The 17,947-nt window shown below is 51.7% G+C and overlaps 1 protein-coding gene across 1 annotated transcript in view; it reads right to left on the reverse strand.

Annotated features, from left to right (window-relative positions):
* The window catches only part of ARHGEF2 (Rho/Rac guanine nucleotide exchange factor 2), a 41,575-nt gene extending 24,298 nt beyond the window's left edge, over positions 1 to 17,277 (reverse strand). Inside the window, exons 1-5 of the mRNA XM_089667386.1 lie at positions 17,145 to 17,277; positions 16,824 to 16,968; positions 3,244 to 3,311; positions 2,016 to 2,079; positions 1,292 to 1,424 (exon numbers count right to left, since the gene is read on the reverse strand). Coding sequence (XP_089523512.1) covers positions 1,292 to 1,424; positions 2,016 to 2,079; positions 3,244 to 3,311; positions 16,824 to 16,968; positions 17,145 to 17,195 — 461 coding nt within the window. The 5' untranslated portion in view covers positions 17,196 to 17,277. The remainder of the gene's footprint in view (positions 1 to 1,291; positions 1,425 to 2,015; positions 2,080 to 3,243; positions 3,312 to 16,823; positions 16,969 to 17,144) is intronic.
* Positions 17,278 to 17,947: the final 670 nt, after the last annotated feature.

Below are 17,947 nucleotides of genomic sequence, written 5' to 3' on the forward strand. Positions count from 1 at the left end.
AAATATATTCAGATTTTTTTTTTACATATAAAAACATATATTACAATATATAACATATATTTGTAAATGCATTCCAAAAATGTAGATTTGCATTTTTAAAGACATGCAGTATATTTGAAATGTATTTTTAAAAATATTTTCATATATCTTGTAATATATAAAAAATGTATTTCAACATACAGTGTGTATGTGTATGTGTGTGTGTATATATATACACACTGTATGTTGAGATGCATTTTTTATATATTACAAGTTATATTAAAAATATTTTGAAAAGTATATATTTTTTAAATATATCCATCAGATTTTTCTTACATATAGAAACATATATTACATATACAACATATATTTGTAAATGCATTCCATATAAAAAATGCATTGCAACATACAGTGTGTGTGTATATATATATATATATATATATATATATACACACACACACACACTGTATGTTGAAATGCATTTTATTATATATTACAAAATATATGAAAAATATTTTTTAAAATACATTTTTTTAAATATGTTCATCAGATTTTTTTTTAACATATAAAAACATATATAACATATATTTGTAAATGCATTCCAAAAATGTAGATTTGCATTTTTAAAGACGTGCCGTATATTTGAAGTGTATTTTTAAAAATTTTTCATATATTTTGTAATATATAAAAAAATGCATTTCAACGTACAGTATGTGTGTGTGTGTATATATATATATATATATATATATATATATACACACACACTGTATGTTGAAATGCATTTTTTATATATTACAAAATATATGAAAAATTTTTAAAAAGATATTTTTTTAAATATATTCATCAGATTTTTTTTAACATATAAAAACATATATAACATATATTGGTAAATGCGTTCCAAAAATGTAGATTTGTATTTTTAAAGATATGCAGTATATTTGAAAAAGTATTTTTTAATATTTTTCATATATTTTGTAATAAAAACGCATTTCAACGTCTGTCTGATCTCTCTCTCTCTATATGTATATATATATTTATTGAAATATATTGAACACGGCCAGAATTGAAGTATTTCAAATATATGTCAATATATTTGGGAAGAATATTTTTAAAATATATTTCAAATGTATTTTTTCTCCCATATGGGAAACTTTGATGTGTAACAAAAAAAAAAAAAAAAGCTAGCAGTCAGACCTGATAGGGGGATCTTGATGTCTGAGGAGCCATTTTATTGGTTAGAAAACAATTGGCCATCTTTGGATGACAGTACGGAGTGGTGGGAAGGGCGTGGATAAAGAAAAGGAGGACTCACCCGGCTATGTTGGTGGTGGAGACGCTTTTAGAGAGGGACAAAGATGGCCGCCCACGTCTGGATCCCAGCAGGGAATGGCGGAGGCTGTCAGACGGGTAGATGGCGGAGTTGGGTCTCTCCCTTAATGTAGTGGCTGCACAAAACAAGATAAAACAAACAAAAAAAAATCGGTGAAAAAAAAAGATCCAACCAATATCTGCACAATCTGTCTTACATAGGAAAGTATGAGATAATTCACGTTTATTCATTTATTGGCTTTCAGTCAACGTGGTTGGGGTGTCTCCTTGCATGCACTTCCAGTTACAACCTCTGGGTGGCATTCTAGCATCAGAGGTGCAAACAATTTGCTGGTTCAGCCTATCTGAAGTGTACCAGAGTCCGGGGTGGTCAGTCTCCTGGCTGCTCTCATCTCACAGATCCAGAACCAACATGGAGCCATGCGTGCTCTCAGGGCCAGCGGTAGGTGATGGCAGCCCGAGGTATTCCCATGGAAGAGGTCTCCTATAATCAATGCAGCAGGCTAACCAGGAGTCTCCCGCATGGGGGGGAGGGGGGCAGAACTATTCCCACCTTGGACGGACCCAATGTTAAAAATGGGCGGAGCTTGCTGGGAGGGCAGTCATTCATTATTTGTGCACAAAGCGGCATAAAATCATTTCCCAGAATAAAGTCTCCATATCTATGCCGACCGCAGATCTCGGCACACACGGGGGACGGTACTTACTTTTATTCCGCAAAGATACGTTCTGGAGAGCGCTATTGTTCTTTATGAACGCCGCCTTCTGCTGCTGTACAGGAGAGGAGAAGGAGGACAACCCAGGGTCAACTGCTGCTCATTGATTGTGTGTACGATTATATATACAGAGACACCACCCTCCTCCACTCTCTTCTCCCCTCTTCCAGTCACTCTCCCTCTACCCTCGTCCACTCTCTTCTCCCCTCTTCCAGTCACTCTCCCTCTACCCTCGTCCACTCTCTTCTCCCCTCTTCCAGTCACTCTCCCTCTACCCTCGTCCACTCTCTTCTCCCCTCTTCCAGTCACTCTCCCTCTACCCTCGTCCACTCTCTTCTCCCCTCTTCCAGTCACTCCTTCTCCCCTCTTCCACTCACTCTCCCTCTTCCACTCTCTCCCTCCCCTTTCTCACCTCTTCCAGTCATTCTCATTCTCTCTCCCCCTTCCTCTTCCAGTCATTCTCTTCGTCTTTCCCTCTTCCACTCTCTCTCCCTTCTTCCACTCTCTCTCCCTTTATCCCCTCTTCCAGTCACTCATTCTCTCTCTTTCTCCCCTCTTCCAGTCTCTCTCCCTTTATCCCCTCTTCCAGTCACTCATTCTCTCTCTCTCTCCCACTCATTCTCTCCCTTTCTCCCCTCTTCCACTCTCTCTCCCTTTCTCCCCTCTTCCTCCCTTTATCCCCTCTTCCAGTCATTCTCATTCTCTCTCTCTCCCACTCATTCTCTCCCTTTCTCCCCTCTTCCAGTCATTCTCATTCTCTCTCTCTCCCACTCATTCTCTCCCTTTCTCCCCTCTTCCAGTCTCTCTCCCTTTCTCCCCTCTTCCAGTCATTCTCATTCTCTTCCTTTCTCCCTTCTTCCACACTCCCTCCCCTCTTCCACACTCCCTCCCCTCTTCCACTCTCTTTCCCTTTCTCCCCTCTTCCAGTCTCTCTCCCTTTCTCCCCTCTTCCACTCTCTCTCCCTTTCTCCCCTCTTCCACTCTCTCTCCCGTTATCCCCTCTTCTGGTCATTCTCATTCTCTCCCTCTTCCACTCTCTCCTTTCTTCCACCCCCTCCATCTCCCCTCTTCCACCCCCTCCATCTCCCCTCCTCCACGCTCTCTTCCATTCATTCCCTTTTTCTCTCCCACTTACACTCTCACAATCTCTCCCCCTCTTCCACTCTCTCCCCTCCTCACTCCCCCCCCCAGCACTATAATGGGCACCGTACGGACTTACCTTCTGTTTGACCTTGGTACAGCTGGGCAGGGTGTCCTTGCAGCGGTTGTGGATGGTGACACTGCATGCTGGGGAGAGAAGGAGACAATTAATTCTACAAAGTTTTATTCCCCCCCCCCCCCCCCACTTCTCCTATAGAACATTCCATCGCTGTGACCTGGGGGGGGGGGGGGGGGGGGCACAGAACTTGATTTCCAAAACACAGAACCGAGCCATTTTATTTGCTGGAATCTGTACGTTATGAAGGTTCTAGACCCTCCCCTAAATGGGCCGTGACCGCGCTTTCCAATGCCTGAAATTCTTTAGACTCCGCCCCTCCTTCTACCCAACCTATGTGAACATCACCGCCTTGGTGGCCCTGCCCCTGGCTCCTGTGAGCTCACCCTCCCCCTCGCCCCTCTCCAAAAGCAGGCACTGCAAGCCTGATCCGGATCTCGGCTGGTGTGTGGCAACTCTGCAGATTCAAGACATTCGCAGCAACTGAACCGAAAAATGGATTACCGACCTTGGAAGTGAGCGGAGGCCAGGGGCGAACTAACCATTTGGAAACTCAGGCACTGCCCGAGGGCCCGGGGTCAGTAGGGGGCCCCATGAGATGCCCCTGGTACCTTTTTCATAGGCTTTGAGTTTGGGCAAGGACACAGGGGCCCCATGATCCCCTATTGCCCGGGGGCCCCATGAGTTGTCAGTCCGCCCCTGGCGGAGGTTGTCCTTCAATCCTACAAACATCTCAGCCATCGGCCTTCTGCCTCAGATATTGGCCTTCTCTAACCAGAATGACATGAAATGTCCCCAAAATCTGAGGGAGACCAATTCGGGAAAATGGCTTCCTACATACAAGCCGGCGGCACGGAGGCAGACCTCACCTACGAGGGGAAGATCTCCATGTCTAGGACCCTTCAACTCTCAAGTGGCGGCTTCCCTCTATACATATGTATTACTTCCTCTATAACACCCTCCTGCTTGTGCGCCGCCACCACACCCCTCTATCACCTCGCTGCGCAGCATCATGTGTGGTGGCCATGTTGTGGTTTCCCAGAATCCTCTCTGCCACCCTTCAGTCACCCGGTACACGAGTGCCGCCTCACCCGGGCCGCATTCATCCATACCCCTACTGGCCATGATAGCCCATAAGATTGGGTCATTGTGTGTGGATGGTGAGGTCAGGAATGGTCACCCGTCCATGGAATGTCCCAGGAGAAGATGTGCTGGGTGCCAGGGGAGGGGCAGGGAATGAGGACCTGTCACCAGTCTACAGGCATCGGGGACCCGGAGAGGAGAAGGGAATGAGGACTTGTCACCAGTCTACAGGCTTCGAGGACTGGGAGAGGAGAAGGGAATGGGGACCTGTCACTGGACAAGAGGCATCAGGGACCGAGAGAGGAGAAGGGAATGAGGACCTGTCACCAGTCTACAGGCATTGGTGACTCCGAGAGGAGAAGGGAATGGGGACCTGTCACTGGACAAGAGGCATCAGTTATGGGTAGAGGAGAAGGGAATAAGGACCTGTCACCAGACTACAGGCATCAGGGACTGAGACAGGAGAAGGGAATGAGGACCTGCCACCAGACAAGAGGCATCAGGGACTGAGGACCTGTCCCCGGACAAGAGGCATCAGGGACTGAGAAAGGAGAAGGGATTGAGGACCTGCCACCAGACAAGAGGCATAAGGGACTGCAAAAGGAGAAGGGAATGAGGACCTGCCACTGGACAAGAGGCATCAGGGACAGAGAGAAGGGAATGGGGACCTGCCACTGGACAAGAGGCATCAGGGACAGAGAGAAGGGAATGAGGACCTGCCACTGGACAAGAGGCATCAGGCACTGGGAGAGGCAAAGGGAATGAGGACCTGTCCCTGGACAGGAGGCATCAGACACTGGGAGAGAAGAAAATGATGACCTGCCATTGGACAGGAGGCATCAGGCACTTGGAGAGGAGAAGGGAATGAGGACCTGCCACTGGGCAGGATGCATCAGGTACTGAGAGAGGAAAAGAGAATGAGGACCTTCGACCAGACAAGATGCTTCAATTACTAGGATGGAAAAAGGGAAAGAGGACCTGTAACTGGACAGGAGGCATCAATTACCGAAAGAGAGAAAGGAAGGAGGGCATGTTACCAGACAAGAGGCATTGGGCAACGAGAGAGGGAAAAGGAATGAGGACCTGTCACTGAACAAGTAGAGGCACTGGAAAGCAGGAGAAGGACAGGGAATGGTGACCTGTCACCAAACAAGAAAACAGGCTCAGGGTAACAGGAGAGGAGCGGGAAATGATGACTTGTTGCCGAACAAGAAAAGAGGCACTGGGTACCAAAAAAGGGGCAAGGGGATGAGGAACCTGTCACCTGACAAGAGGCATTGGGCACTAGTAGAGGGAAAAGTGAATAAGGACCTGTCAGCAGACAAGAAAAGATATACTAGGGGTAGGGAGAAGGAGGACCTGTCACTGGACAAGGGAAGAGTCACTGGGTAAGGTGAGAGGAGAAGGGAATGGGGACCTGTCACTGGACAAGAGAAGAGGCATTGGGCACCAAGGTACGGGCAGTGAATGGTGACCTGTCACCAGGCAAGAGAAGAGGCATCAGGTACTGGGAAATGGGCAGGGGATGAGGACCTGTCTCTTGACAAGAGGCATCAGGCACTGAGAAAGGGAAAAGGAATGAGGACCTGTCACCAGATATGAGAAGAGGCATCAGGTACTGGGAGACAGAAAAGGAATGAGGACCTGTCACCAGACAAGAGAAGAGGCATCAGGTACTAGGAGATGGAAAAGGAATGAGGACCTGCCACCAGACAAGAAAAGAGGCATCAGGTACTGTGAGAGGAAAAAGGAATGAGGACCTGTCACCAGACAAGAGAAGAGGAATCAGGTACTAGGAGACAGGCAGGGGATGAGGACCTGTCTCTAAACAAGAGGCATCAGGCACTGAGAGAGGGAAAAGGAATGAGGACCTGCCACCAGACATGAGAAGAGGCATCTGGTACTGGGAGAGGGAAAAGGAATAAGGACCTGTCACCAGACAAGAGAAGAGGCATCAGGTACTAGCAGACAGGCAGGTGATGAGGACCTGTCTCTAGACCAGAGGCATCAGGCACTGAGAGAGGGAAAAGGAATGAGGACCTGCCACCAGACATGAGAAGAGGCATCAGGTACTGGGAGACGGGCAGAGGATGAGGACCTGTCACTAAACAAGAGGCATCAGACACTGAGAGAGGGAAAAGGAATGAGGACCTGCCACCAGACATGAGAAGAGGCATCAGGTACTGGGAGAGAGAAAAGGAATGAGGACCTGTCACCAGACAAGAGAAATCAGGTACTAGGAGACAGGCAGGTGATGAGGACCTGTCTCTAGACAAGAGAAAGGGCATCAGACACTGAGAGAGGGAAAAGGAATGAGGACCAGTCACCAGACAAGAGAAGAGGTATCAGGTACTAGCAGACAGGCAGGTGATGAGGACCTGTCTCTAGACAAGAGGCATCATACACAGAGAGGGAAAAGTAATGAGGACCTGCCACTAGACATGAGAAGAGGCATCAGGTACTGGGAGAGGGAAAAGGAATGAAAACCTGTCACCAGACAAGAGAAGAGATATCAGGTACTAGGAGACAGGCAGGTGATGAGGACCTGTCTCTAGACAGGAGAAGAGGCATCAGACACAGAGAGGGAAAAGGAATGAGGACCTGCCACCAGACAAGAGAAGAGGCATCAGGTACTAGGAGACAAGCAGGGGGTGAGGACCTATCTCTAGACCAGAGGCATCATACACTGAGACAGGGAAAAGGAATGAGGACCTGCCACCAGACATGAGAAGAGGCATCAGGTACTAGGAGACAAGCAGGGGGTGAGGACCTGTCTCTAGACCAGAGGCATCATACACTGAGAGAGGGAAAAGGAATGAGGACCTGCCACCAGACAAGAGAAGAGGCATCAGGTACTGGGAGACAGGAAGGGGATGAGGACCTATCTCTAGACCAGAGGCATCAGGCACTGAGACAGGGACCTGTCACCAGACAAGAGAAGAGGAGCCTGTCACCTAATCATGGATGCCCTGAAGGTGCCCTCGTGTGTTTGCTCCACACAGAACTGACCGATGTCTGGGAATCCACACCGAGATGTAAACATCGTCCACAAACGGTTTACATTTCCTGCAATTGGACAGTTAAAGTGTTCACTAGATCTTAGTATAATAGGGACGCAGCTACAGCCTGCTGAGCTCTGATTGGTTCTCAGTCTCTTCGGCAAGTGCTGGGACCAATCAAGAGAGGCGAATCAGCCAGCCCTACACCATACAATCAGATTGTACAACCTCTGCGAAGGACAAACCTAAACAACGGATGCAATTAGTAGAAGGCCCTAGTTGGTGGTAGATCTAAAGACGGTACAATCTGATTGCGGCCGTTCCATCTGGAACCAGAGAGACAAAAACGCCATAAAACGCAGCAGCGAGGAAGGCGGCGGGCGGCAGCTCGGGGGTTAATTTCTGGCAGGGAAGTGGCTTCCTCCCCGTGTATATATAGAGAACGGAAACCACTCCCTGTGCAGCGCGGCACAGCTCCGGCCTGAACTCCGCAAAGAGGACCTGTCACTCACCAGTACACAGAATGCAGAGATTGGATTGGGGGGGGGGGGAGGGAGGGAGGGACGGGTCCCCCCCTGGTGGCCCAGCAGCAGGACATCCCTGGAAATGACCCGCACCAAGAGGGAGTTGTATTCTGCGCGGCTGTCATGCCCATCCTCCGGCTTCATTAGCGCCCTGACCCCAAAAACAACAGGAGCCAGGAAAGTCGACACTCAAAGGACTGACATGACGGCCGGGGGACTGGCATTTCCAAAAGGAAGCTCAGCCGGAATATTCCATGGGCCATATTGGGGACGCCATCGTCGCGGGGACACCTCCGAAGCGTTGTCACCACCAGGCCAAGCGGCCGTTACTGTGACACTTAACCCATCAATGGGGCCCTTTGAATTTTTTTTTTTTTGCCATTGAAGGTTTAACCCCTTTATGGCCAACGGGCGCTTGTGGTTGGAGGACCTCCGCCAGAATCTGGGGGAGGGGGATGGGGGACCTCCGCCAGAATCTGGGGGGGATGGGGGACCTCCGCCAGAATCTGGGGGGGGGATGGGGGGACCTCCGCTAGAATCTGGGGGGGGATCTCCGCTAGAATCTGGGGGGGGGGGATGGGGGACCTCCGCCAGAATCTGGGGGGGGATGGGGGACCTCCGCCAGAATCTGGGGGGGGAAGATGGGGGACCTCCGCTAGAATCTGGGGGGGGGGGGATGGGGGACCTCCGCCAGAATCTGGGGGGTGGGGGACGCGCAGTAGGAGCGCAGGGTCGGTAATGGGATGATTGGAGCTCACAATGGGCCCCTTTGTAGGAGATCTGGGACGGGAATCGGCCTTCGCAGCTCCGGATCACAAGCTGTCAGCTGAGTCCAATAACCTTGATAGAGGCCGAGTGATGTCATCCCCGTCTCGCCACGACGGCCGGAACCCGGGGAGGGTCATCCTGCGGCTTCGCAAAAAAATCCCAGGTCAAGGATTCCTGTATTCTTCACCCCTCCCACGGCTCATAGAGAGTATTTACAGCGAATGATCGCCGAAGGAGGAGATTGGGAGAGTTATAGAGCCTGTGCCCATTATGAGGGGTTCCCACCATCTCTGTGCTGAGTCCCCGGGTCTGTACACCCGCTGTGCCCATTATGAGGGGTTCCCACCATCCCTGTGCTGAGTTCCCGTGTCTGTACACCCGCTGTGCCCATTATGAGGGGTTCCCACCATCTCTGTGCTGAGTTCCCAGGTCTGTACACCCGCTGTGCCCATTATGAGGGGTTCCCACCATCCCTGTGCTGAGTTCCTGTGTCTGTACACCCACTGTGCCCATTATGAGGGGTTCCCACCATCCCTGTGCCGAGTCCCCGGGTCTGTACACCCGCTGTGCCCATTATGAGGGGTTCCCACCATCCCTGTGCTGAGTGCCCGTGTCTGTACACCCGCTGTGCCCATTATGAGGGGTTCCCACCATCCCTGTGCCGAGTTCCCGTGTCTGTACACCCGCTGTGCCCATTATGAGGGGTTCCCACCATCCCTGTGCTGAGTCCCCGGGTCTGTACACCCGCTGTGCCCATTATGAGGGGTTCCCACCATCTCTGTGCTGAGTCCCCGGGTCTGTACACCCGCCGTGCCCATTATGAGGGGTTCCCACCATCCCTGTGCTGAGTTCCCGTGTCTGTACACCCGCCGTGCCCATTATGAGGGGTTCCCACCATCCCTGTGCCGAGTTCCGGGGTCTGTACATTATTCTCATTATAGGCAATCTCTCCATTGGAGTGTCTAAGACATATAAGACGCCATGTGACTCGCTAAGCTCCACCTATAACTGACCCTATAAACAGCCGAAGGAGCTGCCAAGTGGCTGAGCGGTGACCCCTCTGTGAGGATTTGGGCAGCTGTCTCCGGGTACAGATGTCGCCTCCGGGAACACAAGGATCGCATTAAGTGTCTGACCGACGCAGCTGTTCCCAGCAGACACCCAGTACAGGTGGAGATTCTGGGACACCGGAACCACGGCCAGCCTTCACCCCCCCCCCCCCCCACCCTTCCCCAGCCTCCGACCCCCCCCCCCTTCCCCATCCTCCGACCCCCCCACCACCATCCTCCGACCCCCCCCCCCCCCTTCCCCATCCTCCGACCCCCCCACCATCCCAGTTATATCATTGCCGGAGTCATCTTACAGCCGGCTCAACGGAGATACAACATCCCGGGAGCTGCGACACCGACACAGCGAGAGGGGAACGCCGCCATTCCGGTCACATAGACCGCAGCGCTGTACTGAGAACACTGAGCCAGTCACCAGAGGAGCTTACACTCTATTGTCCCCTCCCCCGCAGTCCCATCAGTCTGTACCAGAGGAGCTTACACTCTAATGTCCCCTCCCCCACAGTCCCATTAGTCTGTACCAGAGGAGCTTACGCTCTAATGTCCCCTCCCCCACAGTCACATCAGTCTCTGTACCAGAGGAGCTTACGCTCTAATGTCCCCTCCCCCACAGTCCCATCAGTCTCTGTACCAGAGGAGCTTACGCTCTAATGTCCCCTCCCCCACAGTCACATCAGTCTCTGTACCAGAGGAGCTTACGCTCTAATGTCCCCTCCCCGCAGTCCCATCAGTCTTTGTACCAGAGGAGCTTACATTCTAATGTCCCCTCCCCCCACAGTCACATCAGTCTCTGTACCAGAGGAGCTTACGCTCTAATGTCCCCTCCCCCACAGTCCCATCAGTCTCTGTACAGAGGAGCTTACACTCTAATGTCCCCTCCCCCACAGTCACATCAGTCTGTACCAGAGGAGCTTACGCTCTAATGTCCCCTCCCCCACAGTCACATCAGTCTGTACCAGAGGAGCTTACACTCTAATGTCCCCTCCCCCACAGTCACATCAGTCTCTGTACCAGAGGAGCTTACGCTCTAATGTCCCCTCCCCCGCAGTCCCATCAGTCTCTGTACAGAGGAGCTTACACTCTAATGTCCCCTCCCCCACAGTCACATCTGTCTCTGTACCAGAGGAGCTTACACTCTAATGTCCCCTCCCCCACAGTCACATCAGTCTGTACCAGAGGAGCTTACGCTCTAATGTCCCCTCCCCCACAGTCTGTCAGACATCTTCTTGCCTACAGGGGTCTCCTCCTTGGGTTGCTAGTAATGATCCGAACCCTTGCCATGTGGGGGGGTGCAATTTTCTTCATGGGGTGGGGGGGGGGGGAGTGTTTTTCATGTGAGGGGGTGCAGTGCTTTAAATGTGGGAGGGGGGCAGTGTTCTTCATGGGGGTAGGGGGTGCATTGTCTTTATGTGGGGGTTGGTAGTGCAAAGTTTTTTTCGTGTGTGTGTGGGGGGGGCAGTGTTTTTCATGTGTGGAGTCTCCATATAGGTGTGGGGTGCAGTGCTCTTCATGGGGGGGTGCAATGCTCTTCATATGGGGGGTGCAATGCTCTTCATATGGGGGGTGCAGTGCTCTTCATGGGGGGGTGCAATGCTCTTCATATGGGGGGTGCAGTGCTCTTCATGGGGGTTGGCAGTGCAATGTTTTTTGGCTGGGGGTGGTGCCACGTGGTGAGCTATACCCCTCTTCAATACACAAGTGGCTGCCTTTTGTTTTGCCTCTGCCTGGTCCGGCTCAGAGATGACAATCCTGGAGCCTGTGCAGTTCTTGGCTGTGTACACAAATGTCTGACACAGACCAGCCCCTGTTGTGCCCTCTCTCCTTGCGACTTCCTACAAAGTTACAATTTACAGTCTGATCACTGGGGGAGGGGAGACTGAGGAAATGCCCCCTCCTCCTTCTACAAAGTTACAATGTACAGTCCGATCACTGGGGGAAGGGAGACTGAGGAAATGCTTCCTTCTACAAAGTTACAATCTACAGTCTGATCACTGGGGGAGGGGAGACTGAGGAAAGGGCTCCTCCTCCTTCTACAAAGTTACAATGTACAGTCTGATCACTGGGGGAGGGGAGACTGAGGAAATGCCTCCTCCCCCTTCTACAAAGTTACAATGTACAGTCTGATCACTGGGGGAGGGGAGACTGAGGAAATGCCTCCTCCTCCTTCTACAAAGTTACAATGTACAGTCTGATCACTGGGGGAGGGGAGACTGAGGAAATGCCTCCTCCTCCTTCTACAAAGTTACAATGTACAGTCTGATCACTGGGGGGAGGGGAGACTGAGGAAATGCCTCCTCCTCCTCCTTCTACAAAGTTACAATGTACAGTCTGATCACTGGGGGAGGAGACTGAAGAAATGCCTCCTCCTCCTTCTACAAAGTTACAATGTACAGTCTGATCACTGGGGGGAGGGGAGACTGAAGAAATGCCTCCTCCTCCTTCTACAAAGTTACAGTGTACAGTCTGATCACTGGGGGAGGAGACTGAAGAAATGCCTCCTCCTCCTTCTACAAAGTTACAATGTACAGTCTGATCACTGGGGGAGGGGAGACTGAGGAAATGCCTCCTCCTGCCTGCAGCAGACCGATGACATCATCTCAGTCCAGGCAAAGCCCGAGGACGGCTTGTTATTGGTAGAAGGTGAAGCTCTGTGAACAATGACACAGTGACTGTATATAATGACGTATCAGGAATGGCGCCCCCCTCCCCCCTCCCACCGCCCCCCCCCCCCCCATGTGTGGGTGGTTGGACTCTGTAGATGTTCCATATATTCCCGCAGCAATCCTCCCACAGACTCCGGCGTCTCGGCCTGGATGGCGGGATTAGTAATCTGTACAGTCGGAGTGACGCGCCGCGCGCCTCGATCTGCCTGCCATATGTAACACGAATATATTCCCGGATGGCGGGGGGCGGGGGGGGGGGTTCAGACACATTTCTGGACGTGTACCGTGCCGTAGAACAGCGCGTTCTGAAAGATCCCACATTGCCAACGTCTGGCACCTCCAGGAGGCCCAACGCAATTCTCTGCTCGGTGATACACTGCCAGTAGGCGCTGCAACCGACGGCTACATTCAAAAGACCCGAATCTCCCGGACACGTTTCGTCCCGAGCCCGGCGCCGACACCCCTCTCCTTCCCGTCTTTTGATTGCGAGCCCCATTTTAACTTCCAGCAAGTCAGCAAATCACCCAACGGAAGATGTGAGGACTGGAGGCCCCTTCACTATAATGTGTGACTGACCCCCCCCCCCTCCCCTCCCCCAACCTCATTAACCGCAAGGAGGCTGGGAACGGATTTCCCAGCAGGGATCTGGCCGAAGGTGGGAGACGGTTAATTCCAGCGCCAGCTGCTGGGCGTATCGTGTGACCGCCGCCAGATGGGACCTGTAAACTGAGCCGTTACATGCGGAGCGAGACATCAAAGAGCGTCTTCCTCGCGGCGTAAAGCGCGGCCCGCGGGAACATGTGACCGGGGAAAGGGCGCGAGAGAGGAGCCGCGGCGAAGCGCAGGAGGGCGACGGGAGCTTGAAGGGAGCGCGTGGCGGGACGGAGCGCGGAGGACGTACATACATGAGACATCCATGGTGTCAGATGGATACGAGGTGTCAGAGATCTCCTATGTCAGTGGACAGTGCGGAGAAATGTGTACTGTCTGTGGTCAATATATATATAGTGGGGGAGGGGGAGGGGAAAGTAGTAATAGTGATTACATCTACTGTAAGGTCAGGTTGAGGGACAGCAGTGGTCCCGAAATTGTGGGCAGCAGGGTAGATGTGGCCCCTGTGCTGGGTTTGGGGGCACAATTCCTCCCAGTGACACCAATACTAGGGTGCTATTCCTCCAGTGACCAGTGACTGGCACGGGCCCCAACAATGGGCACAATCCTTCCTCCCACTGACACCAATGATGGGACACTATTCCTCCCACTGACACCAATGATGGGGCACTATTCCTCCCACTGACACCAATGATGAGGCACTATTCATCCCACTGACACCAATGATGGGGCACTATTCCTCCCACTGATACCAATGATGGGGCACTATTCCTCCCACTGACACCAATGATGGGGCACTATTCCTCCCACTGACACCAATGATGGGACACTATTCCTCCCACTGACACCAATGATGAGGCACTATTCCTCCCACTGACACCAATGATGGGGCACTATTCCTCCCACTGACACCAATGATGGGGCACTATTCCTCCCACTGACACCAAGGATGGGGCACTATTCCTCCCACTGACACCAAGGATGGGGCACTATTCCTCCCACTGACACCAGCAATTGAGCACTATTCACTCTACTTACACCAATGATAGGTCACTATTCCTCCCACTGACACCAATGATGGGGCATTATTCCTTCTACTAACACCAATGATGGGGCACTATTCCTCCCACTGACACCAATGATGAGGCACTATTCCTCCCACTGACACCAATGATGGGTCACTATTCCTCCTACTGACACCAATGATGGGGCTCCATTCCTCCCACTGACACCAATGATGGGGCTCCATTCCTCCCACTGACACCGACGACGGGGCACGATTCCTCCATATGACACCAATGATGGGGCTCCATTCCTCCCACTGACACCGACGACGGGGCACGATTCCTCCATATGACATTGGTGATGGGCACAGTTTCTGCCACTGAAACCAACAATTGGGTATTCCTCCCAGGACACAAATGTTGGGCACTATGCTTCCTATTGGTACCAATGATGGATACTAGGCCTCCCACGTCACCAATCATGGGCACTATTCCCTCCATGTCACCAATGATGGACCCTATAACTTCAATGACACCAATGATGGGCGCTATTCCTCCCATATCACTAATGATGGGCCCTATTCCTCCCGTGTCACCAACGATGGGCCTTATTCCTCCCGTGTCACCAACGATGGGCCCTATTCCTCCCGTGTCACCAATGTTGGCCCCTATTCCTCCCGTGTCACTAATGATGGGCCCTATTCCTCCCGTGTCACCAATGATGGGCCCTATTCCTACCGTGTCACCAATGATGGGCCCTATTCCTACCGTGTCACCAAGGATGGGCCCTATTCCTACCGTGTCACCAAGGATGGGCCCTATTCCTCCCGTGTCACCAATGATGGGCCCTATTCCTCCCGTGTCACCAATGATGGGCCCTATTCCTACCGTGTCACCAATGATGGGCCCTATTCCTACCGTGTCACCAAGGATGGGCCCTATTCCTACCGTGTCACCAAGGATGGGCCCTATTCCTCCCGTGTCACCAATGATGGGCCCTATTCCTACCGTGTCACCAATGATGGGCCCTATTCTTCCTGTGTCACCAATGATGGGCCCTGTTTCTCCCTTGCCACCAATAATGGGCCCTATTCCTTGTGTGTCACAAATGATAGTCTCTGTTTCTGCCTTGTCAACAATGGGCCCTATGTCACCAATAATTGCCCCTATTCCTCCCATGTCACCAATGATGGTCCCTTTTACTCCCAAGTCACCAATGATGGTCCCTATTCCTCCCATGTCACCAATGATGGTCCCTATTCCCCCCATGTCACCAATGATGGTCCCTTTTACTCCCAAGTCACCAATGATGGTCCCTATTCCTCCCATGTCACCAATGATGGTCCCTATTCCCCCCATGTCACCAATGATGGTCCCTATTGCTCCCATGTCACCAATAATGGCCCCTATTCCTCCCATGTCACCATTGATGGTGTCCGTTCCTCCTTTGTCACCAATGATGGTCCCCATTCCTCCCATGTCACCAATGAGGGCCACTATTCCTCCCTTGTCACCATTGATGGTCCCCGTTCCTCCCATGTCACCAATAATGGCCCCTATTCCTCCCTTGTCACCAATGATGGTCCATATTCCTCCCATGTCACCAATGATGGGTCACTGTTCCATCCACTGCCACCAAGGGTGAAGCATTTCTGCTTCCCACTGACCACAGGTGATGGGTAATTGTTTTACTTCCACGCCTCGCCTCACCGGACCTAGGGGACGGTTTACTCCCACTGACACCAAGGCATCGTCTACTCCCACTGGTGACTGTCCAGCTCCCCTAAAGTCTGAAGAACAGTTTTACCAAGCTAGAGGACCCCCGAGTTAGAAGAAATGTTTGAGGTTGGGTTCAGGGCTAGTGGTAGGGTGAGCAGTCAAGCTGACCATACACACAACAACCAATGTCAAACACTTCCCCTTTACCAGGAATCTCACATAACCGCCACAAACTAAGCAATCAAAATACGAGTTCCCACCATGAACTCCATCGAACCGTTCCACCAGAATTTCATGGATTGTAAAGCCGAAACTGGGCGATAAATTGACTGTTTCAATACAAGAACAGAAAAAGAACGACGTTTTCATCAAAATCTGGATTCCCCCCCTTCAATCCCCTTCCCCCACCCTCGGTTGGATCAGAGCCGTTCCTATCTCATCTCTTTGAGAGTGAAGGTAACCACCATCTTGGTGATTTCGGCAAAATATTACACCTACAGTTCGATGGTTCCATCCAGTTGTCCCATGCGTGGCCAGCTGGGCTGAAATTTGGGTTAAAACGGTTTCATTTCAGGTTGCCCGGTACGGTTTTGCCCCCCTCACGATCGTTCCACGCGTCAGCTACGTATCGGAAGTACAATATCTACTTGCACCATGGACCTCATGAAAACTTTTCCCGTCAAACCGCCAATTTTCGGAGGCCGATGACTTTCAGCTTCCCGACACACACCAAAACAAAGCCGAGAAATGTCTACAAATGCAGCAGCATCAAGCGTGGACGGCCGCGAGTGGGCGGAGCCCCGCGTCTCTACGCAGTCTTCCCCCGGGAAAGGGTTAACCGTATCCTGCAGCAATCTTGCCGACGCGCGGTCTCGGGATTTTTATGCACACAGCCTGCAGGGGTCCCCCAAACACACACGAGCTAAACACACAAATCTGCTGCCGTTTTTCCTTCCACGCCTACGCGCTGATCTTTTAATGGAAGATAAACGCGCTCCTCGGACTGGCACAGATAACCGAGGCAAAGCCAATTACCGGCTTTTGGACCCTGCATTCCAGAACGCACAGTCCGCCGTTTTTTTTCGGGGGGGGGGGCGATCATGTCAGTAACAACAAGTTAGGTATGGGGGGGTCATTTACTTACTCGGACAGATGAGCGCCTCCTTGGCCGTGATGCTTTTATTGCACACGAAGCACATCGTGGTCCCGGAGACGGTGATGGTGGTGAACAGGTGCCCGTTGGTGTAGCGCGTGTCCTTGGCGTCCTTCATCTTCTCCTTCTCTTTATTCTGTAATGGAAAAAAAAATAAGGAGATCGTTAACGGTTCTCAAATCTTTTCGGCGCTTTTCCTTTCGCAAACCGCGTCCGCCTCTTCCGAAACGGTCAACTGTGCCTATCCCCTGAAGGTCGGTATCTAGAGATAGACTAGGTCCAGGTCTAGGTCAGTAGTAGCTATGAACCCACCATCATGACCATCGTCGTACGCTCGCTGGGGCGTTTGGCCCTCCAGCTCATGGTCTGCAGCCGGCGAGGGGCGGCAGAAGCGGCGAGGGCGTCCGCCCGCACGGGGCCGTAGACGGAGGTGCTGCGGAAACCAGGCTGATGCTGCATCTCTGGGTGAATGCTGCAGTATCCACCGACACGAGAGAGAGAGAGAGAGAGAGAAAAAAATTCCTGGAACATGTAGACATCTCGCTATGTATAACCATGACAACCGCATCAACTGTGCCAGGGACCACCCTCCGAAACATCTCTGCAGAGGAGACGAGAGAACTGCCGCTGTCACCAACTTCTGGAAAACGCACCACCTGGCCGCCGGCACCTGCTGCGTTGGCGGAGGCGGGAATCGGACGGCCGTCAAGTTGATGTTCAGCTAGGGGGTCTAATTGCGGACTTTAGATACATAGTTGCCTAATTGGAAACAATGTGACGGCGTCTTGACCTCGTTCAACCGCCACCATAAACGTTGTGGACTTTATCGGCCGATAATGTGCGCAACTGAAGCTGCAACCTGATTGGACGCCTTATTTTCCGAATGTTCGTTGCATAAATTCGCATGCCTATGACTGACCACCATATGCAAGGCCTTCAAGCTTTTTTTTTATGACCACCACCCACCCAACACTGCCCAATGATGTGCCACATACCTCCACGTCACCAAGTACAGGCCCGATTTCTCAGGGTGGGCAACTGAAGCTGCAATCTGATTGGACGCCTTATTTTCCGAATGTTTGTTGCATAAATTTGCATGCCTATGAATCTAATCG

Source organism: Staurois parvus, unplaced genomic scaffold (assembly GCF_062004578.1).
Source record: "Staurois parvus isolate SC_StPar_1 unplaced genomic scaffold, SC_StPar_1.0 ptg003233l, whole genome shotgun sequence".
Taxonomy (NCBI): domain Eukaryota; kingdom Metazoa; phylum Chordata; class Amphibia; order Anura; family Ranidae; genus Staurois; species Staurois parvus.